The sequence below is a fragment of the Trachinotus anak genome, unplaced genomic scaffold, assembly GCF_046630095.1.
Source record: "Trachinotus anak isolate AG129_WGS33_773 ecotype Australia unplaced genomic scaffold, CSIRO_AGI_Tana_v1 ptg000004l, whole genome shotgun sequence".
In the NCBI taxonomy this organism is placed as follows: Eukaryota; Metazoa; Chordata; class Actinopteri; order Carangiformes; family Carangidae; genus Trachinotus; species Trachinotus anak.
In genome coordinates this window covers 1,974,099-1,996,158 of record NW_027273855.1, presented here as the reverse complement: position 1 = coordinate 1,996,158, position 22,060 = coordinate 1,974,099, and the positions used below count along the sequence as shown (strand labels likewise).

At 39.2% G+C, this 22,060-nt stretch overlaps 3 protein-coding genes across 3 annotated transcripts in view; all 3 read right to left on the bottom strand.

Annotated features, from left to right (window-relative positions):
- LOC139620039 (uncharacterized) overlaps window positions 1-22,060 on the bottom strand; it is a 77,966-nt gene that overhangs the window by 22,270 nt on the left and 33,636 nt on the right. The window lies entirely within an intron of this gene.
- LOC139620042 (NLR family CARD domain-containing protein 3-like) lies at window positions 1,527-8,351 on the bottom strand. The gene is made up of 6 exons (XM_071475188.1): window positions 8,207-8,351; window positions 5,844-7,653; window positions 4,434-4,610; window positions 3,609-3,785; window positions 3,290-3,336; window positions 1,527-3,030 (listed from the first exon to the last, which is right to left on the bottom strand). Exons 1-6 carry the CDS (start codon window positions 8,220-8,222, stop codon window positions 2,504-2,506), a joined length of 2,754 nt encoding a protein of 917 aa, XP_071331289.1. The 5' UTR covers window positions 8,223-8,351; the 3' UTR covers window positions 1,527-2,503.
- Window positions 8,678-14,232, bottom strand: LOC139620043 (uncharacterized). Its single transcript, XM_071475189.1, has 6 exons — window positions 14,071-14,232; window positions 13,799-13,900; window positions 13,539-13,643; window positions 11,110-11,201; window positions 10,234-10,878; window positions 8,678-9,705 (listed from the first exon to the last, which is right to left on the bottom strand). The coding sequence occupies exons 1-6, from the start codon at window positions 14,124-14,126 to the stop codon at window positions 9,017-9,019; spliced, it is 1,689 nt and encodes a 562-aa protein (XP_071331290.1). The 5' UTR covers window positions 14,127-14,232; the 3' UTR covers window positions 8,678-9,016.

Here is a 22,060-nt window from a genome sequence, read left to right as displayed (position 1 = left end):
GCACCAGAGAGAGAAAACAAACCAGGGTTTGATTTGCCCGGACTAAAAAGTGCAGGTGTGAAAGCACACTAGAGATCCACTGGATGCGTGAAAACACCTGTGTTCACACCGGCTGTGTGTCTGCTCATTCGCTGCTAATACTAGATCTGTCTCACTGCATAGCTTGCAGGATACTTGAATGTTGGATTTCTCCATTTTTAATAAATTTCTGATTTAGTTTTGACAGAAAATGCATTTAAAACTCCACTGTCTCCACATGCAGCTGCTTAAATGGTAAAAAAAATATATATTTATATTTTTCATTTCTACAACATGTTCAGATTGATCCTAGCCATAGTGACAAGAGTGGAACATGTCAGTTGTGTAATATTGCTGGTATGATGACAAAATGACTGTCAACGGGTCTTTTCTCTGTTTATTTTTGCTGCAAGATGCGTGAAAAATAGGCAAGATGCTGAACTTCTAGATTCCGTGACACGAGAGACGCGTCTCACGCAGGCAGTGCGTCCACTCTAATTTGTTAACGAGGGCAATGAAATGAAAACCAAGACGTTCCCCAGCTGCCATGCACACACTACGCATCTAGTGTGTCTCCGGCCTTATAGGTAGGCAAGCAGGACCAAGCAGCCAACCAACCCCCCACCACATATTTTCTCTAAGTTCACATACTTTAAGGGGCTGGTTGAGTGTAAGTGTCCTTACTGGCTCCATCAGTGTCTTTGCCGGCTCCTTCAGTGTCATTTTGTGCAACCGCAGTCCCAGATAAGTCCAAGGCTGGATTTCTTTCCCAGTCTTACCTTTCTCTTCCATGTGTTACAAGCCTGTTTTCACCACTGACCGGCTACAGTAGCATGATAACATTAGCTGACCTGCTGTTACTAAAATGAATTTGTTCAGCTGTGGGGCATGTTGGGGTGGGGGTGGGGATTTGTTTTGGTCTGAGATCTAGTGGCAGTGACAATCGTTTACAGAACCTTGCGAGTGATGTTTTGGAAGCAGAAAAACTGGACCCAGGGCAAGAACAAGAGTTTCTTATATGAGCTGAAATGATTGAATAATGTTCAGGATATGTTTCCATTTAGTTTCTCAATGTTTGGTTTGGAGACTGAACGGTTAGCTGCGGGGGGGCTCAAATGGGTTATCAAAATATTCGAAGGAAACCGGTGTCAGAACCATTGGTCATGTTGTGTAAGTGTAGCAGGTGAAAGTGGCAGGCAGACTGCACACAAAGTGAGGAAGATAAAGACTGAGGGTGTTAAAGACACACTGATGTGAGGAGAGACAGCAGACAGGAGACGGAAGGCTACGGTGAGGACTAAAGGCGTCAGTGTGAGAGAGCTTGTTGGGTGGATAAACAGCATCTGAAACTGTTGAAACAATCGCTGATCAGACGCCCAAACCACCTCAACTGGCTCCTTTCAGCAATAAGACAATTAAATTTAATTAAACTGTAATAAAAATCAAAATAGGTCACAAAATGGAATAAAGTAGATTAAGAAAAAGATAATTTATTAACAGAATGAGCAGAAGAAGAAAACAATTTGCAAAGGAAAATATACAGTGATATAAACACATTACTGTTCACATATACAGATCAGTTCAGTTCAAGAGAAGAAACATTGTTTATTCAATCAGATTATTTCACAGGCACCACAACATAAAATTGGGGAAATATTTATGTTATTATGTGTAGTGAATGCACATTAATATTCCAAAATTAAGCCCCCTCGGCAGCCATAATCTACATTAAAGAAAAACAAAGATAAAATTGTGGCAGCTTGTTATAGCAGTAGTCCAGTGGTTCTCTACTAACAGACTGTGGGTTTGAACACTGAGTAGAAAAAAAACTCTTCTGAAAATTCTGCTCTTCTGACAAGTTTAAGAAAGTTCTTGCTTTCATTAATTTAGGCAGATAATAAAGTAATAAACAAAAATCATAAAAATATAAAAAATAATACAAAGAATAATAAAAAAAAATATTAAAAAATACAAAAAATAATAACAATGAAAAAAAACAGTCCACAGTTTTAAGCTCACAAAAACAACTAGTCACAGAGGAGTTTTAAATGCTGCCATCTGAATTATGGAAGCCGAGAAAGGCCATACTTCAAATATATATTTGTTTTATCCCAACGTAATGAAGCTTTGTTTTCTCAGTAACGGAACACTTACTCCGCTCCGAGATGAAGGGATAAAAAATGATTTGCGTATGACCTTTCTCAGCTTCCATAGTAAACACAATGTACATTATTAATGGACATTGGTGAAAACCAAAATGTTGCCAATCATCTAAGTGTTGCATGTTTTACATTTAACAGTGTGACACTTCACAGTTTTGGTTCATCATTGTTAACACTGACCTACAGTATGAACATGTAAAGAAACATAATCAATGTTTCAAATCATGGTATTGAAATGATGCAGTTATGCTTTTGCTACTCTATCAAAATATCAAGTAGAGCATCAACTTCATCATCATCACTTTTTCCCATCTCACAGGCGTTCAGTCTATCTCACACAAAGTCACAGAGCCATTCTTAAACCAGAAGCCTGGGAACAGCAGTTCTGTGAATTTGGCATGGAAGGTGTGTATGAGGCTCAGCTCTCCTGATGTGACACTGTAATAACTCAGAGAACCACCAACCCAATCCAGAAACACTGCTATTTTCTGGCACGGGGACAGTTGAATACGTTCTGACATTTTTCCATGCCTGGCAGTGTATCCAGTCTTGGAGCAGAGCAGACTCCATGAGATGTCATTGCATCCTAATCCACCACTGCTGTCCCATTTTCTACCCACCCCTCCATATGACACAGCGATGCCAACGGTCCCTTTCCACTCCACCTCCCAGTACCAGAGGCCTTTCAGACCCTCTTCACATAACACCTGAGTCCTATTAAACCTGCCCTCAGTTTCAGGTCGTTCCACCTTTTCCTCCACATTGCGCACAGTTTTGACTTTTCTGTTCCCTTCACAAAGAACAAGCCTCTTGCCTGTTGTGCTTTCATTGAACTTCAGATCTGCACCATCTACCGGAGACAAACAACACAATTCAGCGTGCTGAGTGCATTTTGTGTGGTTAAGAGACAACAAAACATTAAAAATAAGAGGGGTAAACATGATTTTTGTTTGTAATTTTAAACTTGATTTAAAACTTGTAGCTGTTTTTACAGTACAGACTATTACAGCCTGTACTACCAGTGAAGTTTGGTGACAGACATATTATCTGACCCTCATTTCAAAATTATCAGGAAGTAATAAAATACTGGAAATCAGAGAAAGACTTACATTTCTTCAGTCCTGGCTTTAACCGCTGCGCTCCACCATGGTCCAAACTGTACAAAATGAAGATAGTAATTTTGTCACAAACAGTAATTTTCAACTGAACAATAACAGAGACGCAACCACTTAGCTTAGCTTGTCATAATTAACCAGTTGATGAGTGTGAATTTTAGAAGTGAACATAATGAATCAAATCAACAAAGTGATTCATGGTTTTTGCTCCTATTACATTTTGCTTTAGTGTAGTAGTTGCAGTAAAACCTGTTGTAGGAGGACCAGCTACATCACCACACATATAAACACACATCCTGACATCTCCACCTACCACACTATCTGCAGCTTCGTTTTTGGATCGTCTCTTATATCAGTGAGCAGCTTCGCTCCTTTCTCTCCTGGGTGGTTGTAACTCAGATCCAGATGTTTCAGGGGAGAAGCTGCGTTGGACTTGATAGCTGAGGCTAGGACAGAGCAGCCTTCCTCTGTCACCTGACAACCTGACAGCCTACAACACACACACACACACACACACACACACATACACACACACACATACACACACACACACACACACACACACACACACACACACACACACACACACACACACACACACACACACACACACACACACACAGGTTTTTCAAGTTTCTCTTTCTGGTTTTTACATCCCAAATTAGTTTTTTATTTGATGGCAGATTGTGTTTATACACAATGCACTCACACTTGAATAGTCTTGATTGCCCCATATTAGATATCAACACTATTCAAGTGTCAATGACAACATCTTCTTTACTTTGAATACATGTTTTTCTGTTTCTGTTGTCAGACAATGGAACATATTTGAGACAGTGACTGAAACACGGCCCAATAAGACTAATAATCCAAGGTTTGAGACAGTCAGTCAGTTACAGACATTCGTGATTATGAGGTTGGCCCTGCTGCTGCGGTTGAGCCAAAAAAATAGGAATAGGAAAAACAGGAAGTTACTTCAAGAACTGAGGAAAGACACACCCACTGTCCTCATCTGGAGCTTATGCTGTGCTCTGAAGATGCAAATTTACTTCATCAAAATTATTGCTACACTGCTGTGCAAAGATTGTGTGGGTTTCTGTTGCTATAAAAATGTGCAGTAAATGCAATGCACACTTACTTGAGAATCTCCAGTTTACAGTGCACACTCTTGAGACCATCACCAAGTGCCACCACACCTGAATCCAGCAGGTCATTGTGACTCAGGTCGAGCTTTGTGAGGTTAGAAGATGCAGACGTGAGGACTGAGGATGTTAGACCTTTGCAGGACTCCTCAGTGAGCTCACACCAACTCAGCCTGTGAAAAGATTTGTAATCAGAAATTCTGCCAGAAGTGTCAGCTGTGGAAAAGTCAAAGAGTCACTGGTGGAACAACAAACTAGTTATTTCTATTAAACCAGGAACATGAAAGAGAGCAGGTGAACCTCAGTTGCTGTTGCACTGGCTTCCATTGTTTAATTCTTTGGCTTTGGGATAATGGTAAGTGGGAAGACGGTGAGGGATCATGTTAGTGTTGTTGCACTTGTGACCTACTCATTGGCTGTAGTCTGTTATTACACTAATTATGAGTTTACAACAACTTGTAGATTGCCCAAGTGGACAATAAAGGAGGATGATTTCTCATGTAGAAGTTGCTCAATTTTGGCCAAGAACAAAGAGCCAACACGGCACCTGAGGATGACTTCCTTTGTATCCCTTGTCATTATGCCAAATAATGATAATTAGAGGTTAATGTGGGTCTTGAGGTTGTTTGCTTCTTGAAGATATTACTTCCTCTTAAAAAGGAGTGTTTCCTCCCCACTGTCACCAAGTGCTGCTCATTGTGGGAACTGTTAGGTTTCACTCTATTATATTGTAAGATCTTTACCTTACCCTGTAAAGTGCCTTGAGACTATGTATGTAATAATTTAGTGCTATACAAACTAAATTTAACTTCATTTTAATTTTCATTCAGAGGCAAAAAGAGGCTGCTACATGTAAGGACCATCTCTTTGGGAACGCAGAGTCAGCTGATGAATTTGGAAAATGTTTAAAGCAGAAACTTGACCAAAGGAATTTGGGGGGTTGGTAGGATCACACTGATGCCAGGATTAATTTATGAAATGCTTCCATCTCCCCAAAATCCTGGCTTAGTGAATAGGTAGGTGCCATGTGTATGGTTCTTTGTACTAAGGTATAGCTTCACTTGTTTTACACATCAGGGTGGAAAACATCAGGGTGGAAAACAAGCCTGTAAAGCCTGTTATACCTGGTGATGTCACAGGGTGACAAGGACCATGGGGTGGTCTTCATAAGGCTGCTATGGTTATGTTTTTATGGTCTGTGGCTTTTAATTGTTTGTGTTAAGTGCTGTTTAACACTTCTAATGGGTGTTTTTTAGTGTTACATGTAGTGTTAGATCTGGTTTCTCTGTCAGAGTGGACTTTCTGCATGAACTCTTTGCATTACACTCTAAGCTTTATGGTAGTGTTGTTTATAGTGAGATAGTACAATCATATTTGCAAGATCAATCATTTTTCAAACTACTTACAAAGTAGTTTTGGAGACTTTGACCACTGGCAACATTCCCAGAAGAACTTTCTCTGATTTCAGGTACTTTTTCAGATCAAACACATCAAGTTTCTCATCTGACATCAGCAGCACAAAGGTCAGAGCCGACCACTGGGAGGCTGAGAAATTTTCAAATGCCTGTGTTTCTGACTTCAGGTACTTTTTGACTTCTTCAACAAGAGAGTGGTCATTCAGCTCATTCAAACAGTGGAAAAGATTGAGGTTTTTATCTGCATCACTGATGTCTTCATTGATCTTCCCTTTGATGTACTCAACTGTTGCCTTGTTTGTCTCCTTGGGATTTTCTGTCTTTTTCAGCACCTCTTGCATTAGATTTTGATTGGTCTCCAGAGAGAGACCAAGCAGGAAGCGGAGAAACAGATCCCAGTCTCCATTTTTGCTTTTTAAAGCCTTGTTCACTGCTGTCTTGTAGAGGTCTGATGCAGGAGACTCTGTGAGCAGATTTTCACCTTTGTTATTGAATGTGTGGGTGACATAAAGAGCTGCCAGAAACTCTTGAATGCTCAGATGGACAAAACAGAAAAACTTCTTCTGGAACAGCCCACAATCTTCTCGTATGATCTGAGTGAATAACCCTGAGAAGATTGCAGTTTTTTCTATGTCAATATCGCAATCTGTCAGGTTTTCCTCTGTGAAGAGAAGGTTTCCTTTCTCTAGCTCCTCAAATGCCAGTTTTCCTAAGGATAGGACTGTTTCCTTGTTCCTTGTATTCCAGCATGAATCTGCATCAGAGCTCTCACTTGTCCCCTCTTCTCCATACTTCACATTAGCCTGTCTGCATTGCAGCAGCAGAAAGTGTATGTACATGTCAGTCAGAGTCTTTGGCATCTTCTCTTCCTGCTCTTCTTCTGTTTTCTCTTCTTCTTTTTGGGGTGGGTTCAACAAGTCCTCCAGAACTTTTGAAGTGATCCAACAGAAGACCGGTATGTGACACATGATATAAAGACTCCTTGACTTCTTGACATGTGACAAGATTTTCTCAGCCAAATCCTTATCACTGAATCTCTTCCTGAAGTATTCCTCCTTCTGGTCATCATTGAATCCTCGCACCTCTGTAACCCGGTCAACTTTATCAGCAGGTATGTTATTGGATGCTGCAGGTCGGGAGGTGATCCAGACTTGAGCCTCAGGAAGCAGGTTTCCTTTGATGAGGTTTGCTAGCAGGACATTCACTTTAGTTACCTTTCTCACATCTGTCCAAACCATGCATTCACTGAAGTTAAGATCAAGGCGACATTCATCTAGGCCATCCAGGACAATCAGAATTTGGTACTTGTCATAGTTTTTTATTTCTGATTTCCTCATAGCAGGGAAGAACTGATGAATAAGTTCCTCAAAACTGAGTTCTCCGTCTTTTCTCAAATTCAGTTCCCGGAAAGGAAGTGGAAATGTAAAATGTATGTTTTTATTTGCCGTACTCTCTGCCCAGTCCAGCATGTACTTCATTGATGCAAATGTTTTTCCAATGCCTGCCACTCCAATAGTTAACACAGTTCTAATGGGTTTAATTTCTCCAGATGCGGGTTTGAAGATGTCATGATATTTAATGGGTGTTTCTTCTCTCATTGGTTTGAATTTTGCCTCTTGAACCTGTCTGGACTCATGCTGAGCATTGACCTCTCCCCTCTCCCCTTCTATGATGTAGAGATCCGTGTAGATATCATTCAGAAGAGCAGAGGTTTTCTGCTTATCAATCCCCTCAGACACCCGGGCAAATTGCTCCTTCAGCTGAGATTTGAGTTTCCGTTGACTTGTGACATCAGGCTTCTCTGTGAGAAAACATTTTTAAGTTATTGTTGACAGAAATTACCAAAGCACATAGGAATACATGATTTTTTTAGATCCGTTTAATTACACACAATCCAGCCAATAGTGAAGTAAAGTTTGTCCAAAGAGTGACAACCACACACAAACTCACTCACACACCTATGGGCAATTTAGAGTCACCAATCAACCTAAGGTGCACGTCTTTGGACTGTGGGAGGAAGCCTGAGCACCCAGACATGGGGAGAACAAACTCCACACAGAATGGCCCCAGGCCCGGGGTTCAAACCCAGGACCTTCTTACTAAAAGGTATAATATCAAACCAAAAAATGACTTCAACTGCAAATTGAACAACAAGCAAATGCAACAAATAAATAAACTTTTTTCTTTTGACTTGATGTGCAAGATAGTTGAGCAGGAGTAATGAAAGATCTGTACCACCTGCAAGTCTGTCATCATAATGCACATTCAAAAAAAAAAAAAAAAATCAGATTTCAAATTTCAACAGAGATAAAGCAAAAAAGTCTTCACATTATAAAGTTTTTTTATGATCTTACCTCGTATTTCTGTCATCCTGTCAAATGAATTATCAGGCAGACGTTTAGCAGGTGAAGGTCGGGAGGTTATCCAGAGCTGGGCAGATGGAAGCAGGTTTCCTTTGATGAGGTTTGTCAGTACCACATCCACTGAGGCTGGCTCTCTCACATCTGTCAAGACGTCACTCTTATCAAGAGGAAGTTCAGATGCATCCAAACCATCCAAGACAAATAAAACTTTGAAATGTGAATAGTTAGATATGACACATTCTTTGGTTTCCTTGAAGAAATAATTCAGAAGTCCCACCAAACTGACTTCTTCCTCTTTTATCATATTCAGCTTAGAAAAAGTAAGTGGAAATAGAAGCTCTTCATCATCTTTGGCTATGCCCCAGAACAAATTTTTCACACTAGTAAAAACTGAACTTTTTCCAGCCCACTCTTTTATGAATTTCTGCACATGGAAGGATTTTCCAATATCAGCTTCTCCGATAGTCAGCACAGTTCTGATACGTTGTCCTTCTTCACCTTTGAAGATTTCAGATGTTGCATTCACTATTGTCAAAGATTTTGACTCAGTCTGCTCATTTTTCTCTTCATCATTGACTTCTTCAGTGTCTTGTCTAATGATGTGTTCTGTGTTCTTCTGGTTAGGATGATTGGTGTCTTCAACTAGAGTGTATTCTCGAAGAAATCTTTTCTTCAGGTTTGATACCAGCTGCTGCCGTCGCTTCGCGGTCTCTGAGTAAACAGAACAATTCAGCATATTAGACCAGCTTTTGTTTTATTCTTTAAACTTCTCAATCTAATAAAAATAACGACACATATTGATCACATAGTGTAGTAAAAGCTATGAAAATGTCCTTGTTTCTTACCTCGACATTCTGTCACTGTCTGAATATATTCAGGAGGAATCTTGACAACTCCTGAAGGTCGAGAGATGATCCAGAGACGAGCAGAGGGAAGTAAATTCCCCTTGATGAGGTTTGTTAGCAGCACATCCATGGAGGCTCTCTCTTTTATATCAGTCAGCTCCTTGTTGTTTTCAAAGTCAAGATCAAGTTGACATTCTTCCAGGCCATCAAGGACAAAAACAACTTTATACTTGTCATAGGTAGGAACTCTTTGCAGCTTGATGTCATTAAAGAAATGATTAAGCAAATCTTTCATGCTTAGAGTTTCACCTCTTCTTGAATTCAGTTCACTGAAATGAAATGGTACTATCAAGTCTATGTCTTTGTTGGATTTTCCTTTTCCCCAGTCAATCATGAGCATCCTTGTTTGAGATGTTTTACCAACACCAGCCACTCCCTTCATTAGCACTGTTGTCTTCTTTTGTTTCCATGAAGATTCAAATATTTCATTGTAGCTTTTTACAACTGTTCCTTTATCGTCCTTGTTTTTGACTCCTTTTATCTTGTAGAGTTCTGAGTGACTCTCACGTTGACTCTGTTCATCTTTATAATCTTCGAGGATTCTCTTCTGCAGGTGTGCTCTGAGTTTGGGTTTGGCATCTTTCTCTAAAGTGAGAAAATACAATAGAAATTATTCAGAGACTTCAGAAAAGCAGTTATGTTGTAATGGCAGTAATTTTGCATTCTGGAGTTAAATGAAGGCATCTATATAATCCAGTGTCAGCATGTGCTGCTGTGCTGAATATTTCCTCTGTTCTATTTCTTTGTTTGTAAAAAATTAAAAAAAAAGCAATTTTTGGATGTTATATCTACCTCTCTTCTTATGAAATAAAACTCAAGAAATGTATTTTAATATGTATCTTTTGTCTTGATTACATTTTAAATTCCCATTTGAAAATTGTTAACCCTGAACTAACCCTGATCATCTCCATAATCTTGCACTGTGTTCTATCAAATTCATCTGCCTCATCCTAAATAATATGACACAGAAAACATCTTAATTTTATTGTCTTACGTTTCTGAAATGCTTGAGTTTACAAATAAATTATAGAACAGTGTGATGACGACACTTTTTCTATTTTGACTGTAGGTGTCATTGAAAACTGTCAGTGTTAGTGTGAATCTCTCTCTTACCTCGACATTCTGTCACTCTCTGAATATATTCAGGAGGAATCTTGTCAACTCCTGAAGGTTGAGAGATGATCCAGAGACGAGCAGAGGGAAGTAAATTCCCCTTGATGAGGTTTGTTAGCAGCACATCCATGGAGGCTCTCTCTTTTATATCAGTCAGCTCCTTGTTGTTTTCAAAGTCAAGATGAAGTTGACATTCTTCCAGGCCATCAAGGACAAAAACAACTTTATACTTGTCATAGGTAGGAACGCTTTGTAGCTTGATGTCATTAAAGAAATGATTAAGCAGATCTTCCATGCTTAGAGTTTCACCTCTTCTTGAATTCAGTTCACTTAAATGAAATGGTACTATCAAGTCTATGTCTTTGTTGGATTTTTCTTTTGCCCAGTCAATCATGAGCATCCTTGTTTGACATGTTTTACCAACACCAGCCACTCCCTTCATTAGCACTGATTTCACTGTGTTCATCCATGAAGATTTAAATATTTCATTGTAGCTTTTTACCAGTGTTCCTTTATCGTCCTTGTTTGTGACACTTTTTATCTTGTAGAGTTCTGTGTGACTCTCACGTTGACTCTGTTCATCTTTATAATCTTTGAGGAATTTCTTCTGCAGGTGTGCCTTGAGTTGGTGTTTGGCATCTTTCTCTAACATGACAAAATACAATAGAAATTATAAAAACTTAAAATGAAACACTGCATTAATTTCACAAGAAGAATATGATGGCAACTATTAAATATAGTGTCAGTGTGGGATTGTGTTTTACCTTCAGTTAAAGCCCAGAGAGGAATATAGCAGTATAATGTTAAAATGTGACTATGAATATCCAGTGTTATGTAGTTTTAATTCCTTTGTTAAATGTATCCTTGTTTGAGTACCTGAGTGTGTGGTGAATTGAAGTGGGTCATCCTCAGACTGGACGCTCTTCTTGGTAGAACTGCTGGACTCTGGCCTCTGTTTCTGGAGCCGGCTTCAGCACAGACAAAACATTTCACTGATCAGTGCTCAGTTTACACATTTTTGGTAATTTAATGTAATGTGTAATCTGTGTAAATTCAGTGATGTAATTAAGTCCTTCAAGGCTTTTGTGTTAACAAAAAAGATTAACATAACAGATAAAAAAGATAAGTAAGATATCCAGTATTCATGTTCATTACATTGGTCAGTGCTCAGCTTACGTTAAGCAAGGCAAACAGTGTTTGCCCAGTTAAAGCTAAAAATAGAGACCAATTAGAAGTATACTGAAGTGGAAGTGATATCTCTCTTCCTGATCTGATCTCAGAACAATTTTTTGCCCCACAGAGAATCTGCCTGTTTGCCTTCATCATGTACTTTACTGCCCTCTCGTGGTGGTGGCAGCGTATTGTATCTGAGAGCTGGTTTGACTTCCAGCCGTTGCATCTTTAGTTTCGATCATTATCATGGGTGTGACCGTGTTCCGCTGACAAAGGCCGGGGCTTAGCAAGAAGGAGGGCAATTTTTTTTTTTTTAATACTTGCACATTGAGGATAATCCTAGGCTCCTTGACAGGTAACTAGTAGAGGGTGACACGGGACTGGATTTTCACTCCTATCCAATCCCACTCCCACATAAATACTCCTGTCATATCCCAATCCCATGAACTGTCCCGTATGGTGTTCAGGGGGGTGCAACACAACAGTAAGCGTGTCAACTTCTGCTTGCCAATCAATCTCTCTCGCGCACTTCCCCACATACCTGAAGATATGACAGAAAGAAAGGTTGACACCGAACACCAAAGCAGGAAAATGTAGATCAAAGGTCAAAGTTACTTTATTTTTCTGTTAGGAGCTTCATTTGTGTTAAAAGCGTCAAGTACATAACACATACATGACACCACATACAAGTGTGCCTTAAAAAATTAAATGTCCCTGAAACTAAGGCATAAAAGTGTTTAAAAAATACATAACTAAAAACCATAAATAAATAAAACCAGCAGAGGTTAACTCAGGTGTTAATGAGTCTAATAGAGGTGGGCACGGAACTTGTGGCCCATTTAGTCCTGAGTGGTAGTGATCGGAATCTGCAGCCAGGGGGGAGGAGACTATAGTGAATGTTGAGTGTATGTGTGGGGTCAGATGCTATTTGAAGGCCTTTTCATCTGGTCCGTCTAATGTAGACGGTACTGAGTGGTTCCAGTTCAAGACCAATAATTTTGTTGCTCATTCTGATAATTTTGTTGGAAGGATTGAGATGGATTTTGTTCAGGGCATGCCTACTTCCTTTTGTAGCTGGGTAAGAACAAGCCTCTCCAAGCTTTTCATTACCAGAGATGTTAACGCTACAGGTCGGAAGTTGTTATCGCAGGTGGGATTGCTTTTTTTGGGTACTGGGCAGATGATAGAGGATTTCCATATTATGGGTATTGAGTGTTCTGACAAGGAGCAGTTGAAGAGCTCACCGAAGTCACTGGACAGCTGGCTGCAGCAGGCCCTCAGCAAACGTCCACACATCCGGTCAGGCCAAGGTGTCTTAATTTGTTTCCCTCAGGATGAATTCTACCTCCCCGGGATGCAGTTCCAAGGTTGCGGAGGAGAGTGACATGGCAGCCAGGTCTGATATTAGCTCCTCCCTCTCTACTGAGTAATTGTGCTGGTCAAACCTACAGTAGAAGTTGTTCAGGTTCTCTGCTATGTTGGCACAGACCTCAAAGTTGGACGCAGTTGTATTGCTAGGGAGGCCAGCCAGTGTTTTGACACCCCGTCAGACATCTCTGGGTTTGCCTTTCTGGAAAAGTTTCTCTACCTTTTTTTATTTGTCTGTTCAACTTGCTGAATGAATTTAGACTCTATTCTGTTTCCTGAATTAAATGCAATTTTCTTTTCATTGAGGGTGGTTTTCAAGGCTTTTGTGATCCAGGGCTTGTTGTTAGGAAATACCTTGATAGATTTTGTGGGGACTGCCATCTCCTCATAGAAGGTGATGTAGTGAGAATGTCAGTGGCTTCCTCTAAACTGCCCTGAGTTAAAACCTCCCACACCTAACAATCAAAGCAGTCCTTTAATGTTTAATGTAGGACTCTGTATTGTCACTGGAGTGTGACATTAAAGATAACCATACAATGATACTGCTACAACAGTGAGCAAGCATATTGTTTTTCTTAATATGGCTCAGTCTTGAAGTTGAGAGGGTTGTCTTTGGACAGTGTCAAACCTTAACATCTTTCACATTATTGATGAGTAGAACTTACAATACCTCTCTCACTATCTCAGTCATTGTTTTCAGTTTATTTTCTATTTGACAACAAATCTCACTGTGTCAAAGCCCTAACGTTACCAGAATATCTTACCCTGGGTCTCCTTTACTGAAGTTGAGAGGGTTGTCCTTGGACCAATCACTTTGCATGGAAACATCACTGGGTGCAGGAGAGACTGGTCTGTCTTTCTCAAGCAGGCTGTAACACAGATTGTAAAATGTTTTTACAGTGTCAAACATTAACACGTAACATCTTCAACATTACTTTTGAGTTTCAAAATGTAATTTACAGTTTATTTTTTCTTTAACTCCAAATCTCACTGTCAAAGCACCAACATTACTAAAATATCTTACCCTGGTTCTTTGCTGAAGTTGAGAGGGTTGTCCTTGGACCAGTCACTTTTCATGGAAACATCACTGGGTGCAGGAGAGACTGGTCTGTCTTTCTCAAACAGACTGTAACACAGATTGTAAAATATTGTTTACAGTGTCAAATCTTAACATCTTTCACATTATTGGCCTTATTATATTTTTCTCGCTTACTCAGAGTCATCCTTTTCAGTTTATTTTCTCTTTAACTTCAAATCTCACTGTATCAAATTCCCAACATTTCAAAAATGTCTTACCCTGGTTTTTCATGACTGAAGTTTAGGGGGTTGTCCTTGGACCAGTCGCTTTTCATGGAGACGTTGCTGGGTGCAGGAGAGACTGGTCTTCCTTCCTCAAGTGGGCTGTAACACAGATTGTAGAACAAAATGCAGTGCTTCACTTTTTGTACACACAATTACAATGGATTTACGTGTAAATTAATTTTATCCCAACTAATTTTTGTGCCTTTTTTTAAAGTATGTTTATTTATGTTTATTTATCTATGTATACTATTATTTAAAAAAATGAAATCGAAATAAATGATATTTATTATTTTAATCATTTATCACATTTTTTTATTTGCTTTTTTATTTGTTTTTCCATTGAAATGTACAACCGTTTCCAAAAAAGTTGGGACACTGTGTAAAATGTGAATAAAAACACAATACAATGATGTGCAAATTATGTAAACCCATATTTAATTGAAAATAGAACAAAAACAACATATTAAATGTTGAAACTGAGAAATTTTATTGTTTTATGAAAAATATAGGCTCAATTTGAATTTGATGCCAGCAACCCGTTTAAAAAGAAGTTGTGATAGGGTCGTGTTTATCACTGTGTTGCATCATTTCTTCTTTTAACAACACTGTAAATGTTTAGGAGCTGAGCAGATCAGTTGCTGGAGTTTTGAAAGTGAAATGTTGTCCCATTCTTGCCTGATATAGGATTTCAACTGCTGAGCAGTTTGGGGTCTCCTTTATCAATTTTTTGTTTCATGATGCAACAAATATTTTCAATGGGTGACAGGTCTGGACTGCAGGCAAGCCAGTTTTGTGTCTGGACTCTTCTACTACAGAGCCATGCTGTTGTAATACGCACAGAATATGGTTTGGTGTTGTCTTGTTAAAACATGCAAGGCCTTCTCTGAAAATGACGTCTGGATGGCAGCATATGTCGCTCCAAAACCTGTATATACCGTTCAGCATTAATGAGCTCGGGCATGGAGAAGTCGGAGACATTTCTGGATCTTGTTTAGATATGGTTTCTTTTTTGCATGGTAGAGATTCAACCTGCTTTTGTGGATGAAGCAGCGACGAACTGTGTTCAGAGACAACAGTTTTCAGAAGTGTGTGAGGACCTGAAGATCACGGCCACTCAATACTGGTTTTTCGGGCTTGTCCCTTGCTCACAGTGATTTCTCTGGATTCTCTGAATGCTGAAATTCTTTGTAATTTTACGCTGAGGATCATTATTTTTAAACTGTTGCACTACAGTACATCCGGAAAGTATTCACAGCGCTTCACTTTTTCCACATTTTGTTATGTTACAGCCTTATTCCAAAATGGATTAAATTAATTTTTTACCTCAAGATTCTATACACAATACCCCATAATGACAAAGTGAAAAATTTTGCTTGAGATTTTTGCAAATATATTAAAAATTAAAAAATTAAAAAAAAATCACATGTACATAAATATTCACAGCCTTTGCCATGACACTCAAAATTGAGCTCAGGTGCATCCTGTTTCCACTGATCATCCTTCTACAACTTTCTACAACTTGATTGGAGTCCACCTGTGGTAAATTCAGGTGATTGGACATGATTTGGAAAGACACACACCTGTCTATATAAGGTCCCATAGTTGACAGTCCATGTCAGAACACAAACCAAGCCATGAAGTCCAAGGAACTGTCTGTAGGCCTCCGAGACAGGATTGTATCGAGGCACAGATCTGGGGAAGGGTACAGAAACATTCCTGCAGCATTGAAGGTCCCAATGAGCACAGTGGCTTCCATCATCAGTAAATGGAAGAAGTTTGGAACCACCAGGACTCTTCCTAGAGCTGGAAGCCCAGCCAATCTGAGCGATTGGGGCAGAAGGGCCTTAGTCAGGGAGGTGACCAAGAACCTGATGGCCACTCTGACAGTGCTCCAGCATTTTTCTATGGAGAGAGGAGAACCTTCCAGAAGGACAACCATTTCTGCAGCACTCCACCAATCAGGCCTGTATGGTAGAGTGGCCAGACGGAAGCCACTCCTCAGTAAAAGGCACATGACAGCCCGCCTGGAGTTTGCCAAAAGGCACCTGACGGACTCTCAGACCATGAGAAACAGAATTCTCTGGTCTGATGAAACAAAGATTGAACTCTTTGGCCTGAATGCCAAGCGTCATGTCTGGAGGAAACCAGGCACCGCTCATCACCTGGCCAATACCATCCCCACAGTGAAGCATGGTGGTGGCAGCATCGTGCTGTGGGGATGTTTTCGGCAGCAGGAACTGGGAGACTAGTCAGGGTTGAGGGAAAGATGAATGCAGCAATGTACATAGACATCTTTGATGATAACCTGCTCCAGAACACTCTCGACCTTGGACTGGGGCAAAGGCTCATCTTCCAACAGGACAACGACCCTAAGCACACAGCCAAGATAACAAAGGAGTGGCTTCAGGACAACTCTGTGAACGTCCTTGAGCGGCCCAGCCAGAGCCCAGACTTGAACCTGATTGAACATCTCTGGAAAGATATGAAAATGGCTGTGCACCGACGCTCCCCATCCAACCTAATGGAGCTTGAGAAGTTCTGCAAAGAAGAATGGGAGAAACTGCCCAAAAATAGGTGTGCCAAGCTTGTAGCATCATACTCAAAAAGACTTGAGGCTGTAATTGCTGCCAAAGGTGCTTCAACAAAGTATTGAGCAAAGGATGTGAATACTTGTGTTTTTTATTTTTAATAAATTTGCATTTAAGTTTCAAGCAAACTTTTTTCACTTTGTCATTATGGGGGATTTTGTGTAGAATTTTGAGGTAAAAAATGAATTTAATCCATTTTGGAATAAGGCTGTAATATAACAAAATGTGGAAAAAGTGAAGTGCTGTGAACACTTAACAGATGCACTATTTGCTCATGCAGTGTTTCAGAGTGGTGAACCTCTCCCCATCTTCACTGCACAGAGATTCTGCCTCTCTGGCAGGCTCTTTTTATACCCAATTATCAACTGACCTGTTGCCAATTAGCCTAATTAGTTGTGAGCTATTCAAGCAGGTGTTTTTTCTTCTTTAGCATTACACAATTTCTCCAGTCAAATTCAAATTGAGCAGATTTTTTTCATAAAACAATACAATTTCAGCATTTCAACATTTGATATGTTGTCTTTGTTCTATTTTCAATTAAATATGGGTTTACATGATTTGCAAATCATTCTGTTTTCATTCATTCTCTTTGACATTGTTGCAACATTTTGGGAAATGGGGTTGTATTTGAAGTTCAAGTAAGTCCATTCTTAAAAATACTTTTTAATTTTTTTTTTTTTTTTTTTATGTTCAAGGAATGTGTGCTGTTATGACTTATCGTGATGTCAATATTGATCAAAATTATTGTGAATATGATTTTTTGCTATAAACAAGCATCCCTATTTTGAGTCCCTTTCTTCAAAGCCTAAAACCAAGTGAGAAGTCTTGGTGTTATTGCTGACTGCCACATCAAGCCTACAGGATACATGTCTAAACAGGATCTAGAAGACTAATTTATTTTCCAGAAGGTTACTACTACTATAATTACTACTATAAAGTCTTTTCTCAGATCTTCCCAAAAAACTCTTATGCAGCCACAACAGATTCAGAATGCTGCTGCTGGAGTTCTAACAACAACCAAGAAAGCTGGACATGATACACCAGTTCTCAGATTATGATTAAAACAAAGCAGTTTGAAGCTGCATTCTCTTTTTATGCTGCAGCTGGAATAAATTTCCGGAAGATCATAGATGTGCCCCAATGCTGGCTACTTTTTAAAAAGCTAAAGACTTTGATGTTCATCTCTGCTTTTAATGGCTGCTAATAACTGCACTCTGCCTGTTTATCTATTTTATTGCTTTCAGTCTTTGTATGTATTTATACACCTTTTTTATCTTTTTATTTTTCAATGCTCTGTTCTTTTTAACTATGTGTATGTAACACACTTTCAATTGCCTTGCTTAAATAAAACACCAATTACAGTTTTTCTGAATTGCTAAAACACTAACTCACATTCTCTGAACCAAACGCTCAGTGGCCTGAACCTATTTACTGAATCATTCACTGGTTCCGTGAAACCATGAACAATTTTCACCTCATTAGACACAAGTTGTATATCACCTTTACCCTTTTTGCAAAACTCTAAACACATTCTCACTCACTAAAACACACTATGCACTCAGGATACACTTTTTGATGACGAAACTAATATAAGCCAGTTCAGACTGCATGGGTTGATGAAGGTTGAAGTTTAGGAGGACATAGGCACTGTAGCAACTCAGAAAGGGTCGAAGATCAACAATTTCATAATGCAAAGTTGCTGTTTTACTGTTTCCAAGTGCTGAATCCAGACATTCACTACTTTATTGCCTACAGTAGTAGGTTATACTGAGACTGTTGTTTGCTTTTGTGTAGGATCTGAAAACAGTGTTTGATTTTGAGCAAAGATAAAAGAGTTTTGAGGAGATGGGGTTGATGAGGTTGATTTTGAAAGAAGTCAGAGGTTTGGTGAATGTAGTTTGACGACTGGATTTTGTGTTTACAGTTTTGAGAAAAGCATGGAAGGTTTCAAGAAATGTATTTTAGCACTTGTGAAAAACTGTAATAAACTCCAGAGGGAACTTAAAAGTGAGGACAGAGAATCGTTCCCACTTCAGCAGATGAAAGGGAAAACAGCCTTCTAGTATCAATATCTGCACATACAATGCTGTACGTCATTCTGTACAAGGAGATGGCTTTTGTAAATATTACTCAGTATGAAGAGTGTAGCAAGCACAGTCAGGTGATTTGATGTTAACACCCTGGTTAAGCTCCACTTACCTCTTAGTTGATGTGGCCATCGCTTGTTCCTCAGACAAGTTGATTTTAGAGGCAGTTTCACCTGTTTTCTGCTCTGCAGTGAGGCTGAATGCAGTGGTTGTATCCTGTTCCTTTGTTAGAGAACGACATTATTTCCAGGTCCTTGTCTTTTTCACCACGTTACAGCTGTAGCAGAATCTTGTCCTCAAATTTGTGTTGGCTAGATAGGCTTTGACATTTGACACAAAGGCTGCCCAGCATCTTCTCTATACACAGGTTTTAACACAGGCTATGTCCACACTGACTTATATGATAAATCTCTTCCTCCCCAGATGCACTCATTTAAATTTGGCCAAGGTCTAGGAGTCTTATGACTTTTTAGAGGGTTATCACGGGAGGACAATGTCAGTGGTTAATGATTAATAGAATCAACTGTAGTATGTGGACCTTGATTTTGATGTGTGGCTTGATACAGATCTAATATGGTGTGATTAAGGACTGATTCTAACTTCTCTATCACCTCAAAGGTCTGTATAAATCTGAGTAGTCTAACTTATCATAGAAAGTAAGCAAGGCACATTATATTGCTTATAAAAGCTTAATTTCCATTTCCCAAAAACAACAGCTAAATAAAGTTATGCAATACATTTGTGAAATACACATGTGATTAGAAAAATAAGTGCACAGAAAATAAGCATCACAAAAGGTAAAGAACACAATTTTAAAAGCTACAGCCCTAATGTGAGCACATTATCAGACATCATCAGTCACACAATATGTTGTAGTGTGTAGAGAGATGTGAAATATGTGCACAAGGAAGTGGCCTGCAGGCCATACATGGTCTTTCAGAATTCTTCCTCCCTGGCTCTAGATGACTCTTCCTTGTTGAATGTAGCTGACACTCCAGTTGGCAAAATCTGCTTTTCTGTATCTCATAAGAAAAATAACAGAGGTATTCATGCTTTATTCCAGCAACACGCTGTCTCTTTACCCTGTGTTATTTTTCACTGGAGTCAATTTGTTTCTAATATTTGTTGGGAAAAGGTGTGGATGCTGCCGCACAGATTCCTGAGTAATAACAAAATAAAAGAGGTTACCTTTAAATTATTACAATTAAATCAAAAGGGTTAAACAACATGGACACCAGCTATAACTAAATACTGAACAAAACTAACTAAACCCAGAATCCCCCCCATGTACCATCAGGAGATGGTTCAGCCCAATGAGCTGGCAACAGGATTAAAGGGTCCTTGGGCATCAGCCACACCTTTTGCTTGACCAGGAAGTGCCCACTCCAATGTAAGGTTAAAAGCAAATTAACAGATTCTAAGTGTGACTGACTGTAAATGATACTGTTTGGGTGTGGCTGACTGCAAATGAAAAGAACCTGTGTTGACAACAAACTCCTGAGGTGAGTTAGACTGATTGTGATGATATTACTTTGTGTGGCTGTGGCCATCACAAACTGTACATGTATCAGTTGAAAATAATTTGTTGTAGAAATGTGGGAAAGGGCTGTTTGAGGCAAAAAAAAGCAGTGAAAATATTCAAAATATGGCATACACTGAAACTGTTACTGGCTTTTTTCTGTGGGTTTTTTTTTAATGACTAAAACATGTTTTTGCAGATGGCTCCATCCACAGCAGCACATCACCCAGCCTCTGTGCCGGTGCTCCAGGTTAACTGGTGTCCATGTGATCTGCTGATATTTGTTTACACTTTCCCTTCCTGTGCTCTCAGATCGCTGATTCGTTATTTTCACCACAGCAGATCTATCTGTGTGTCCATAAAGTGTGGTTATACATTGAAGACCTCACCAAAATGAAACTTTTATTCCTTTTATTTGGTCCAACTGCTAGTTTATTCAACCTGCTTCCTTTTAGAGAGTCGACTGTGGTAGTAGCTTATGGGCTCCCAAATGCACAATGTGTTTTGGGATGAAAACATTTGTGGATTCCTCTTAAACAATATCTATTGGCAGCTCTATTTTGGTTAAACTGTCTATGGGTAAACACACCTGTGCAGTATGAACAAGCACACTGAAATGTTTTCAGTGAAAGTGAAAACACAAATACATGCATGCATGTCCACACTGCCATGGAGAAGTTTCATATGGTTTTCACTAGATGGCACTGTTGCAGATATATTGCTCAATCTCAGCAGTATTTAAAACTCTTTCTCTCCCAGTGTTTGAAGCTGGATCTTATCAGTTAAAAAAAAAACCTTTAAATGCTAAAAGATGTTTGTTGCATTGGGTAGAGCAGGTTCTGAGTGTTCAGGGCTGTTTTGAGGGATGGTTTTGTTGTTGTTGTTGTTGTTGTTGTTGTTGTTGTTGTTGTTGTTATGTTGCATTAGGATAAGTAGAGAACATAATAGGCTATAGCCAGACATTACAGTGTGACTTCAGTGGAATATATCAACAGGATCAGTTTTAATTGTACAGTGTGACAGATGTCAATGTCTTAATATTTCTCATAGAGAAATGTTCTGTATGCCTACTTTGTTATGACTGTCTTAACTGTTTATTTCCTCTTTCCACACTCATTAAAATATGGCCAAGGGTCTTATGACTTTTTAGAGGGTTATCACAGGAGGACAAAGTCAGTAGTTAAAGATTAATAGAATCAACTCTAGTATGGGGACTTTGATTTTGAAGTGTGGTTTGATACAGATCTAATATGGTGTGATTAAGGCCTGATTCCAACTTTTCTATCACCTCAAAGGTCTGTATAAATCTGAGTAGTCCAACTGAACAGAGAAAGTAAGCAAGGCACATTATATTGCTTATGAAAGCTTAATTTCCATTTCCCAAAAACAACAGCTAAATAATGTTATGATATAAATTTATGAAATACACATGTGATTAAAAAAACAAGTGCACAGAAAATAAGCATCACAAAAGGTACATTTTTAAAGCCCTAATGTATCACATCATCAGACATCACCAGGCAAGCAGTATGTTCTGGTGTGTAGAGAGATGTGAAATGTGTGCACAAGGAAGTGGCCATGCAGGCTGTACATAGCTTGTCCCATCTTAAGAAACAGGCCAACATGATAGTAAGTTACAATATTACAATAATAAAAGTACATGATAAAGTACAACTAAATCAATCTTCGTTACAGATGAAGTTAAAATCCTTCAATCCTGTATAATTCACACTGCTGTTGCTTCTAATGCAGGATGTGCCTCTGCCTCCTCCCGCTTGAACTGACTTTCA

Excerpts from the sequence above, each read along its gene's own strand:
- LOC139620042 (XM_071475188.1), bottom strand. Across the intron at positions 3,786-4,433 it reads TGTAAACTGGAGATTCTCAA|GCTGTCAGGTTGTCAGGTGA; the intron begins GTAAGTGTGCAT and ends TGTGTGTTGTAG. Across the intron at positions 3,337-3,608 it reads ACGAAGCTGCAGATAGTGTG|TTTGGACCATGGTGGAGCGC; the intron begins GTAGGTGGAGAT and ends CATTTTGTACAG.
- LOC139620043 (XM_071475189.1), bottom strand. The coding sequence starts at position 14,126 with ATGAAAAGCGACTGGTCCAAGGACAACCCCCTAAACTTCAGTCATGAA. Across the intron at positions 10,879-11,109 it reads TCAATTCACCACACACTCAG|AGAAAGATGCCAAACACCAA; the intron begins GTACTCAAACAA and ends TTGTCATGTTAG. Across the intron at positions 9,706-10,233 it reads GAGAGTGACAGAATGTCGAG|AGAAAGATGCCAAACCCAAA; the intron begins GTAAGAGAGAGA and ends TTCTCACTTTAG.